Source organism: Condylostylus longicornis, unplaced genomic scaffold, assembly GCF_029603195.1.
Source record: "Condylostylus longicornis isolate FDR11 unplaced genomic scaffold, ASM2960319v2 ptg000030l, whole genome shotgun sequence".
In the NCBI taxonomy this organism is placed as follows: domain Eukaryota; kingdom Metazoa; phylum Arthropoda; class Insecta; order Diptera; family Dolichopodidae; genus Condylostylus; species Condylostylus longicornis.
Window position 1 is genome coordinate 1,222,449 of NW_026577999.1, and position 11,949 is coordinate 1,234,397.

Genomic DNA, 11,949 nt, shown 5'->3' on the forward strand with positions numbered 1-11,949 from the left:
TTAAGATTATCTTAATTGCTTTATTTAGAGTATAATAAAATAATAAAAGAAGAATAAATTAAAGGAATAAAGTGGCAAAAAAATATTGGTGCTAAAATGTGTTTAGGCACTGTATTCAAATTAATATAGCAAATTAACATTGTATTCATAAATGTATTTGAAAATTTTAAAATTTTACAATATTAAAAAATTAATTTAATAAAAGAGTTTGGGACGTTTACTAGCCTATTGTAAGACAAAAACTTACCTGGACTGCCTGGGAATTTTTCCTCTTTTGGGTTTATAAAATTTTGTACATTTTCTGCAAAAATTTTTCTGTTCCATTCATACCCACACACATCTTTTAAATTTTAAATACCTGAGTCGTAATGTAAAATATATAAGAATTCTATTAATTTTAAACATAATAATTATCATAAAGCTAGTTGAATTTTAACATATTTCGAACTTTTAGAAAGTAATTTGAATTGAAAATATTTTTTTCTTCTTTTGATCCCTTATTATGAATTTAAAATCAGAACAATGTTCAAAGTTAACATATGTATGTAAAAAGAAAATAAACGAAATAGAAAATTTTTTCAACTTTTTGTGTTCTTTTCAATAATAAAGGCAGGAAATTATCAGTACCTATATTGAATTAATGAAAAACATGCACATTATTACCATTATTGTATAATCTACCGAAATATTACAATTTTCAAAAAGTTCAAAAACCTCACTCTATTATTATTTCCCAATTTTAATGTTTAAAAATCTCTTATCGTTGGGATTTAAATTCATTTTCATATTATTATAGTTAGTAATAATAATATACGTAAACAAAAGATCCATATCGTTTTTATTATATTACACAAATAATATCTATATGCCTTCAGATAAGTACCAGTTCATAAACATACCCTTTTTTTTGCAAATTTAACTATAAAAAACATTCGAAAAATTAAAACCAAGAGCCCTTAAAAAATAAAAATTCAATTATTTTTGTGTATATGGGTACAGAGAAAATACGGGTAAAAGTAAGGTGATGACAAGCTCTAGGATATTACACGCCAAAGGTATAAATTCGATTCAATATAGTATTGATAAAAACTGAGCCGAATTACACTTAGGTTTTAAAAACTCGAGTTTAAATTAGTAGAATAAAGAATTTTTGTGCTAAATATATTCATATCTCACCGGAAGAAACTATACAGAGATATGTATCCTTTAGCAATTAGCTCCCTTGTGTAGCCATTTGTGACCATTTCTCTTCATCATTTTTGTTAATTATATTGCTTCCATCTAAACATAGAGTAATATGTTAATTTATGCTAATGATATGAAAATTTTCAAAAAGATAAGCTCTGTAAATGACACAGTTTCTCTTCAAGATGATTTTAGCAGCTTCTATGAATTGTGCACAAGGAATAACCTAAAAATTAATGTGAATAAGTTTGAGCTAAAAGTTTTGTTTGGGTTTCTTAAAAACTTTTACCATTTTACCACATCCGAAACGAAAGCATCTCTTTTCAAGCCCTTTTCATACTAGTTCAGAACTGCGACTTCTTGATCATAAAGCTCAGCATTTACAATTTTTTTGATATGTAATCAAAATTTAACTTTTAATATTAAAAAAAATAATAGACTTTCACTTTTCTAATGCCATTAATAAAAATTATACAAAATTTTTAAAATCCTATATAGGATTTACTATTATTTTGTGTATGGGTAATTGTGTGTATATAAATACTATTATAACTTTTATTCAAATTACACGATTTTCAAAAATAACAAATCTTGAACATGAAAATTTCAATAAAAGAAAAAAAAAATATTTTTTTTAGCTCATTTTAGAAACTGTTTTATAAGCACACGTTCCCTTCATTTTGTTACTGTGTTATGATTATAAGAGGAATAAAACTTGCACTGGTACTCAATAAACAGTAAAATCATTATCCTCTCGGGGCTTGTTAGTATAGTAATAAAATCGGTTTTTACACGTTTTAATATTATTTTCATATTCTCTACACTATATTATACGATTTTCTTTTTTATATATTTGAAAATGGAAAATTTTATTTCAAAATTATATGTACGTATAGTATGGGCTTTTCCGAGCAGAATACGATAGGTATTAGGGATTTACCTACGTATATTTACATATTTTGGGTTGTTTCGATTAAAGAACTTATACTTAATAAACATATTGGTATTAGAAATTTATTTTACATATTTTTAGTTTCACAAAATTTTCCAAAGCAATTGAACTTTGTAATTCTAAATATTAATTTAATTCTAAGATTAAGCGTACTATATATAGAAATTTGAAATTCAGTTCTACGTTAAAAAAAACAATATTGAGTATTTGAATATTTTGCACTCATTATTTTAAACATGCTCTTTGTTAAATAAATTTGAAATATTTAATAAGAAAATTAATTGGATATTCTCAGTACTACTATGAAATATTTATTATGGAATTGTAGCAATGAAATTGAAGAATTGAATTGTAGAAATGAATTTGTAGAAATGAATTGAAGCCTAATAATTCAATATGTAGATGTTCACAAAATTTTTGTACAACATTGAGTCCAAAATTTAATTTTAATACAGTCACAAACATACTCACAAGTTATTATTTTTTTGAACATATTTCAAAGCCATTTAATTTTCATAGAAATTTCTTCACATTTCTGTTATGGAAAATGTTTTCAGCATCCTTTTTATTTTTTTTTATCGTTTTCTTATTTGCTATACTGAGAAAAGGATATTAGGTTAAATTTTTATCTGGATCAGACAATGTCATCATCACAAAATTCTGTTAAGATTAATTTTTTAATTTCCCAATATATGACAGTGACTGAGATTCTCATACTGGTACAAACAATAGAAAATTCTATTATCGCACAGAACAACAAAAACAATTTTATTTTACAAATGAAGGGAAATTTGCATTTTTCTTGTTTTTTTTTTCCAATTTAATCTGTTAAATTTTGCTCTGCCGGTTTATTATTGGATGGAGGTCAATAAAATAAGATTTTAATTTTAGAAAGTCCGTTTAAACATAATTATAGATTGAAAACAAGTTAATGGCAATTCGAAAATAATTTTAAAAATATTTTGTAGGAATTGAAATCAAATGCAATTTAATTTGTTTAAAGTTACAAAAGAGTAGAGAAACTAAAATTTTCGAAAGTAACAAAAGAGTGGAGAAACTAAAAACCATTGTGCATATGTTGTTCAATTTGAAAATAGCCTAATAAAATTTAATATTCAGTTTGAAAAACTTAAAAATTTATGCAAAAGTTTGAGGAAATTAAATTATTAATAAGGATGTTGGCATTTTATTAGAAAACTTTAAGATATAAAAGGCTTTCAGACAACTAAACAATTAAACTTTATGGTGTACTTGTGGAATCAGTTATGCAGGTCAAAGACCATGTTAGGTTGGTATTTGCGAAATTCGCAAAGAAATCTTTGAACAAACTGAAAAAGGAATTTACTGAATTTGTCAAAATTCAACTGTAAGTTTAAAGAATTACAATTAAATAAAAATTCAGGGTTATTTTACAAAAGGAGCCTACTAATAATTTTTTAAAATCTTACAATAATGATTTTGTTGAAACAAATTTTAAATTATAATTTAACAAAACAAATTTTAAATTATATTGAAAACCAAAGAATAATATTTTGAATCCTTCTTTTATTCAATGTTATGACCAACAACGAGAAAGAGTGCAACTATCAATATTTTATATAAGTACATAAGGTGATTACAAAAAATGAAATGTAATTATTAAAATATTTCATGTCTCTCAATGTCTGACTAATAAAAATCTGCATAAATAAATGAAGAAATGCGCTATTTCATTTTTCTTAGCCAATTTTACGTACATACTTAAGAAGCTTCGATGAAAAAAAAATTAAATAAATTAAAATTAAATTCAGTTTAATTTTTTCTGAAATTTCTCAAATGGAATAATAATGAATAAGGAGAAAAGAAAAATGCCACAAGTATAAAAAATAAAATAATAAACATGAAAATGAAAACAAAAAGGACATTATTTTGTTTTTTATTTTTAGTTTTTGCCTTTATTCCGCTAAATATATTTTTTCTTTCATTATCCTGCAATAAAAAAAAGGGCAACTTTTCTGTTATTTTCCGTTCTTTACTTTAAAAAAAAACATGAATGAATATAAGAAATTAAATAATTTTTTTATTTTGGTTTTTTTTTTTTATTTTTATTGAAAATTTCTCATGAATCAGAATACAGGAACGTTCAAAGACTATTAAAACTTTTAGTAAACAGAAGCAAAAGAATAAAAAATTCTAAAAATGCAAAATTAAAAAAAAAAACTATATTGAAACGAAAACTTATTTATAATAATTTGAGAATATAAAATGCAATAAAAGACAAAATCAAGTAAAAAATTGGAAAAAGAGAAACGAGTCACAATAATCCAGAACAATGCAATAATAGCAGCATTAAAATTGTGCACCAACATCAATCTGTTTTTTTTTCTCTTTGTCTATTTTACTATAGTACTAAAGTATAAAATTTCATTTAAGTCCATGCTACCTTTTTCTTTCCAAATTTCGGACCAGAACTACCACTATTATTGAAATTATCATTGTGAAAACTATTATCATTTTTATTATTGTTATTATTATCGTTGCCATTATTATTATTTAAATTAGTTTTATTATTCTCATTATTTATTCTAGAATTGTTTTCAATTTTCCGACAACTTGATTCTAAAATTTTATTATTTTCTGAAAATTTCATTTTATTTTCCTCATCAATAATAGGAATTGTTGCTGTTGTTCTTTTATCAAGATTATCATTGCAATCATTATTATTAAAATTATTATTTATATGATCGTATTCACGATTATATTGAAATTTTTTAATATTTTCTTCAATATTTTTATTATTAACATTAGAAGAATTGCCATTAGCTTGAATTGACCTACTTAATAGATTATCATCATTTGTATTGAAATGAGATGAATTTCTTTGTCTAAAATTCTTAATTAAATCTTCTCTTGTACTTAATACAGCATTATCAGTTATTGGTATAGATGAATCAATAGTATTTGATGTAAATTTTCTTCGATTAAAATTATTACGTCCATTTAATTGTGATTTACCAATACCTGATATATTCTTATTATTAGAACCATTATTATAATTACTATTATTAGCGTTATTATTGTCATCAGCATTATCATCATCAATCCAACTAAATATTCTTGATTTTGTATTTTTATATGAATTGGCACTCTCTTCACGATAACTATTTAAATCATATATATTACTTATTCGACTACTGCAACGTGATACATTCCTATTGCCATTCATTAATTTTGGATCAGTGCTAGTGTGATCATTTCTTGGTGTTTGATTCCAAAATATATTTGAACCAGTACGATTATTTATATCATTATTAGGATTTTTTTGATTAAGATTTATTGCTTCTAATGATTTTTCTAATTCTGTTGTTTTCTCTGTTACAGATCCGGCTGTATTATTGCTATTAATTAACATTTTCAATTTATCATTTGAATTTTCAATAGCTGCCAAATGTGTTTCACGTATTTCAAGAACAATTTTTTGTTGTTTTAAATTTTCCGATAATTTCAAATCATAATAAATTTGATCACGTTCTAATAAATCAATAATTTTTGTTTTTCTATTAGTTTCCTCATTATACCAATATTCTTTCCATTTTTTAAAATTATTTTTTGCTTCAGATTCATACATATTCGAAATGTCTGATTGATTTAAAATTTCATTTTGATATTGTTTATCGAATTTTTCAATTATCTGTTGTATTGTTATTAATCGTATCTGATCACTACTATTATTATTATTTAAACTGATATTGTTCTTATTTTTATCAAATTCTAAATCAACAGTAGCATCAAAAGTAGAATTTTCAGAATATGAATATAAAATTTTAATTCTTTTTAAACATTCAATATCTTTTTGAAAACGTTCATTAAATTCTTCAGATAATTGCCGAAATAAAATTTTTATTTTATTTAAGTTATGTGGTAAATTTACTTCATTTAGCTGTTTGGAAAAATCTTCGTAATTTAATTTCAAAATAGTTATTTCATTTTCAATTGTATCCAATATATGACGATAATGTTCTTCATCTTGCTGCAATTGAGTAGTTTCCTGTTCTCGTTGTTTTAATGCCTTAACATGATTTTCCTGTAAAGCTCGTAATTCTTTTATTTCTGATTCGCGTATTAATTGTCGTTCACGTTGTATTTCTTCACGTTTTCTTGCCTCCTCTTGCAACTTAAGTATACGTTTTTGCGTTTCTTTTTCCTCCTCTTCACGTCTCATTTGATTTTCAATCTAAAATGATAAGCAGTATAAAGAAATTCATTAATTACTTACATACATAGGAAATGATTAATTTTTTAAGGTTATAAATTCTAAAACTTTTTATTTTACACATGTGAAAAAAATTTTTTAAAGAGCTGTTAAAATATTTCTCCAATTTTATTTTATAACAACATAATATTTCACAATCTTCCACCCAGATCACGATGAACTGATCATTGAAGTTACTACAGAAATGGAAGTATCTCATTCCGCAATACCCAAGCAAATCGAAAAATTTTTGAAGCTGAATCCGAACTTGACATTATTATTTATTGCAGCACACATACATAGACATATGTACATATGAATACATAATATTAAAAATTTTAAAATATCAAAATTTTTAGAAACACTAAATTTCCTTGTACATTATTCATGCAGTTATTAAACCAATAAACAAGATAACTTGATAATTAAATTAACAAATTTAAAAACTTCTTGTTCTTATATTTCACAATTTAATTATAAACACAAAAAATATTTAAGTTTCCAATATAAATTTCCTTTTTTAAATTGAATTTTTTTTATTTAAAAAAAAATCATGGTCACATTTCTAACAAATCAGTTAAAAACTACACAATTCTGTTCATGTCTATGCATGCATATCGAAGAATATCGTCATTCTACAGCAACTAAACTATACTGCATTTAACTATAATGTATTTAACCACAACTACATACTCCTACTTGTATAGTATACATTTTGCTACATAAATTTATATGCTACTAGCTATCTACTATCTATAATGGATAATGTTGCAGCGCCCCGTCATGAACAGTAATACAATTTGTAAAATTTTCTATGCTCTTTTGTTTTATATGCCAATGTTTATTTAATTCACAGTTTTCTGTATTTAAAAAATTAGCAACATGACTGTCGTTATATAAAAATGTACATAACACTTTTATATGTACATAATATGTATATAGATATAAAAATTTTATATAAGTAATATGAATCCTTACTTTATAGTGCAAATTTAATACTTTTAAGTTCAAGACGACGACACTTTAGCAATGATGTTGACAGTTTACATAGCAACAACAGAAAAAAAAAATAAAAGAAGTTTAAAGAGAACAAAAAAACGACAAGAAAAAAAATAAAAAGAGAACGTCGACTGCCGATTAAGAAAATATTTATTTTTCTCTTTACATTTTTTTTCTTTACCTTCGTTTATTATCGCAGTTTGTTCTTTCCCTTCTCTAATAAAAAAAAAAAAAAAAAAAACTAAATAAAATTTCCTTGAAAAGATTTTAAACAGTTTGAAATTTTATTTTTATTATTACGTTTTTTATTTATTATTTTTGCACTATTCTAAACAATTGCCATCGATTGAATTTCATTTTCAGAAAAAAATGCATCAAAAATCCATTTTCATTTCTCTTTACTTAGAAACTATTCGTCTGGATATCTCAAATACATGCAAGTGTCGGAAAAGTTAGAAATATTTCCATAGGCAATTTTTATAGCCTTGGACATTTTACAATCCCAATTTTTAAAGAGAATGATGTAAAATTCTACTAATCACTGCAATATTTGCTTGTTGTAGTCAACTCATACTTTTGAAATCTATTCGAAGTAGGACTGACTCAGTTGCAATAAACTTATCCTTTAATTATATTTTTAAATGAAAAATTTTTTCAGCTTAAATTATTTTGGATAGCTCAAATCAAATGATGAGTGGCAAAAATTTTCAGGCATAGTACAATAATGTTTGTCAATTCACACTGCACGATAAAAATTTTGCTACACAAGTTTGCCGTACTTTCATAAATTTCATATGATGCATTTAAATTTAACAATTCTGCCGTTTTGAATCATTCACATAAGATTAAAAAAAAATAAGGCAACTGTAATTAACAAAATAAGAGAGCACAAAATTAATGAGAATTAAACTGAATTCAATAAGCAACTTACTATAACTTTCTCAAATAAATACGGAAATTTTATAAGCTATGAATTTCTGCTCTTACGTTATTAACAGAAATTCAATTAAGCATAGCAGTAATAAATAACTTTTAATTTACAATATAATTACAAACAAAGAGAGAATGTTATAATACCACTCAAATATACTTAGACTCCATGTATAATACGGAGTATAAAAGTAAAGTGTGAAAAACAAATATAGGAAATTTTAAGTGGTAATTGTGATAACGTTCTACACAGAAAGCATTAATTTGTATTTAAATATTTGCTTTTAAATAGTTATCAAATATTTAATACTAAAATAATTGAAAAATAGAAAGTAAATGAAAAATTGAAAATTTAAAGAGCACAACTAAATCGAGAAATTGTTGGATTTCACATAAATATTTAATATGAATAAAGATATTCGTGGAATTTTAATAAAAAATTTAATATTTTTAATTTAAAATATTTAAAAATTCAAAAAAATAAAGAAAATTTAAATTTATAGACCTTTTGCGGTTTAAAATTTCTAAAATTCAGAACTGTTTTAATTAAATATAAAAATAAATTTTGTTAATTCTAAAGTTCATTGACAATTTGACGTATTAAAACAAATTGTAAGTAGAAAATTAAATAGTCAATCAATAGTTCAAATAGTCAATAGCAAAAATTGTTAAAATTTTCGACTTTTCTCAGATTAGTTTACCGTTATTATCCGGTTTAATATATAGCTAAGAATTTAATCACACAAATGAAACATGAATTTAATGTAAAGGATACGCCAAATTGACAAAACTATTACTTAAACATTCTACATTTTGTTCGTGCATTGAATGCACATGAAGTTAACAATATTTTTCATCAAAAAGAGAGAAATTAACTTTAAAAATTAAATTTTTTAATTCAACAACCAAAGATTTTCTATTCAACAACTAAGAACCACACATTTTATTTTGTTATTCTTCTTTTTTTTTTGTTTTTCATTTACATAAGAGGCTAAGAACCAAGCAAAAAGAAAGCAGCAACTTTAATTTTCTTTAGTCACTTTGTTTAATTACTGACCTACTTTCACGTTGATAAATTGAAACCTTTCAACCAAAAAACTTGAAAGAAAACGAAAACTACAATTTACATTTTCGCGAAATGGAGCTTTAAAATTCTTGTTGAAAATCATATATGTATGTATATTTGCGAGAGACCATGAAACGTGCCATTCAATTTTTATAAAAAGTAAAGAACAAAAAAAAAATATTAAGAAAATTAAAGAGAAACTCTTTTATTTAACGAAGATTAAACAAAAATTAAAATGAGAAAACAAAAGAGAAAATTTATACAGTGAACAAATTTCAAATATTCAAACATGGTGGCGGCGAGACTTTCACATCAAAAATTTGAAAAAATTAAAATTAATTTTTTTATTGGCAGAATAATGTTAATCAAATTTTGCATAATTTAAGGCTCAACCATGTTATATACTATTGAGAGACTAGTGATAAATTTTATTCCAATTTATTTGTAATGTAGAAGTGATTGGTAAGAGAGTTCTGTTAACTAAAAATAAATTTTGACAATGTCAAACATGCCTCCAAGAGTGTGAAAAGTTCTTTAATTCTCGGTCTGCCTGATTGCACCGGAAGATAATTTGTTTTACACCCGTATTATACAAGACTCAAAATCGTCACATCCCAAAGCATTACCGTAGTTACACTGACAGCATTTACAAAATTCTGTTTATATTTTTTTGCAATAGATGTCTTTTGAATTTTATAGGTTAGATACCTGTAATTGTCTTTGAATTTCGACAACAGAAGAAAAGTACCTTTAAGTTAACATAAAAATAAAGTTAAATACGTACATATATTAAAATAAAAGAAAACATGTTTTACATGTCGGATCCAGCTGCGAATTTAAACAGATCAACCGAAAATGTATTCGAGACAGCTGGAATCCATTGAATTTGCCAACATCTCAGTGATAAATGTCACAAATCGACACATGGATTTGTGACATCTATCACTTTTTTAGTTCAACATATAATACGGGTATTATTCTGATTAGCTTACTAATGAATTTCACGGATACTGAACTTATACGAGATTACGGATTTATTTGCAAAATATATATGAGAACATGAGGGAATCGAATACATATGACAAATTTCTTTCCTAAACATTCCTACAAAATTTATTATTGACAAATTTAAGAAAAACAAAACAAAGAACCATAAATAAGAAATTTACCTGTTTATCTAACCAATTTAATTTTGCCATAACTTCATTATCACTTTTTGATTCAAATAAGGATTTCTCTTTTAAATGTTCATTTGTACCAATAATTGCTAATGGTGTTGTTGATAATGTTACACCGCTCATTGGATTACGCCATTTTTTATATAATTTTGCTTCTAATTCTAAACGTCTCATTTCTTCTGCTCGATTCTCTTTTATTTTTTCTAATATATTTGTATCAATTGAATCATATTTAGAACGTCGACCACTTAATAAAACTGATGGTGATTGTTTTCTTAACATTATCGCTTGTAATTCATTCTCATATTGTTGATTTTCCATTTCTAAAAGTTTTTGTAATTTTTCTCTTCTCTCATTTAATTTTTCCTCTTTCATACGTTCTTCTTTTTGTTTTTTTAATGATTTTTCAGCATTTTCATAATATTCAGGTGTTGTCCATGTTTGAAAACGTGATGTTACTTTGCCCCAATGATCAAAATAACGATTTGTCTCTTGTGTACGTTCAAAACGAATATTTTCTGCTTCGCGTTTTCTAGCAAATGCAGCTTGTAATCTAGATGTTTTCATTGTGTATACTTGTATGTATATATATTTATTAATATAACAATATAATTTTACATTAGTGTTGTATTATTATTACTTTATTTTATTATTATTATTATTAAGATTTTGTTATATTTCATAATCATTTGAACTCCTTTTTGAACTTTGTATTAGGAGATCCAAAAGAAGGAAATGTAAAAAAAGTTCACAATGTATGGAAAAATTTCTCATGAGTTGTTGAAAATGTCCTGCAAAGAATACAAAAAAGGATAAAAATTATATATATTGTATATGTGCATATTAAAAGTAAAATAAGAACAAGACAAAGAAAAATTCTAAAAAATTATCGAGTGAAATGAAGAAGATGAAAAATTCATGGCTATATTGTGGTAAAAAATTAATAATTGACTCAGAGTCACACTACAATTATGGTTCTCTATATAAAAATATCAAAGGAAGTTTCAAAATTAAATAATTAGAAAATTGCGTTACAGTCTTCAACATGCCTAAACAATTTAGCAAAATATGTGATTCTCATTAATTTCAAGAATATAGATACATAGAAGTTAAAATATTTTGGTAAACCAATTATCAATTCCAAGTTCTCAAATTTTGGAAAATGGTTTTGGAAACAGTATGACATTTCAATTATTCTTACACAATTTTAACTATCAGCACTGTATCCCGAATAGATTATGAGGTTTTTTTAAAAATAACCTCTAACATTAAGTGAGACAGTTACTGAAATCACTGTTTGGGACATATTCATATTAAATATGTTAGTTGAAATAATTTGACCTAAATCAGACCAGAATTCAACGTTTAGCAGCAATGTTAAAATTATAAATTTGGTACAATTACAACT

The 11,949-nt window shown here is 24.5% G+C and overlaps 1 protein-coding gene across 1 annotated transcript; it reads right to left on the reverse strand.

The window, feature by feature from the left end:
* Window positions 1–4,258: 4,258 nt before the first annotated feature.
* On the reverse strand, window positions 4,259–11,150 carry LOC129608090 (putative uncharacterized protein DDB_G0282133). Its single transcript, XM_055519414.1, has 3 exons — window positions 10,533–11,150; window positions 5,898–6,350; window positions 4,259–5,780 (listed from the first exon to the last, which is right to left on the reverse strand). Exons 1-3 carry the CDS (start codon window positions 11,106–11,108, stop codon window positions 4,545–4,547), a joined length of 2,265 nt encoding a protein of 754 aa, XP_055375389.1. The 5' UTR covers window positions 11,109–11,150; the 3' UTR covers window positions 4,259–4,544.
* Between the last annotated feature and the right edge of the window lie 799 nt (window positions 11,151–11,949).

What these genes read in the sequence shown, in the direction of transcription:
- LOC129608090 (XM_055519414.1), bottom strand. Translation starts at nt 11,108, where the DNA reads ATGAAAACATCTAGATTACAAGCTGCATTTGCTAGAAAACGCGAAGCA. An exon ending in TAAATTGGTTAGATAAACAG is followed by an intron (nt 6,351 to 10,532) that starts GTAAATTTCTTA and finishes TTATCATTTTAG; the next exon opens with ATTGAAAATCAAATGAGACG. An exon ending in ATTCTACTTTTGATGCTACT is followed by an intron (nt 5,781 to 5,897) that starts GTTGATTTAGAA and finishes GATAAACAATAT; the next exon opens with CAAAATGAAATTTTAAATCA.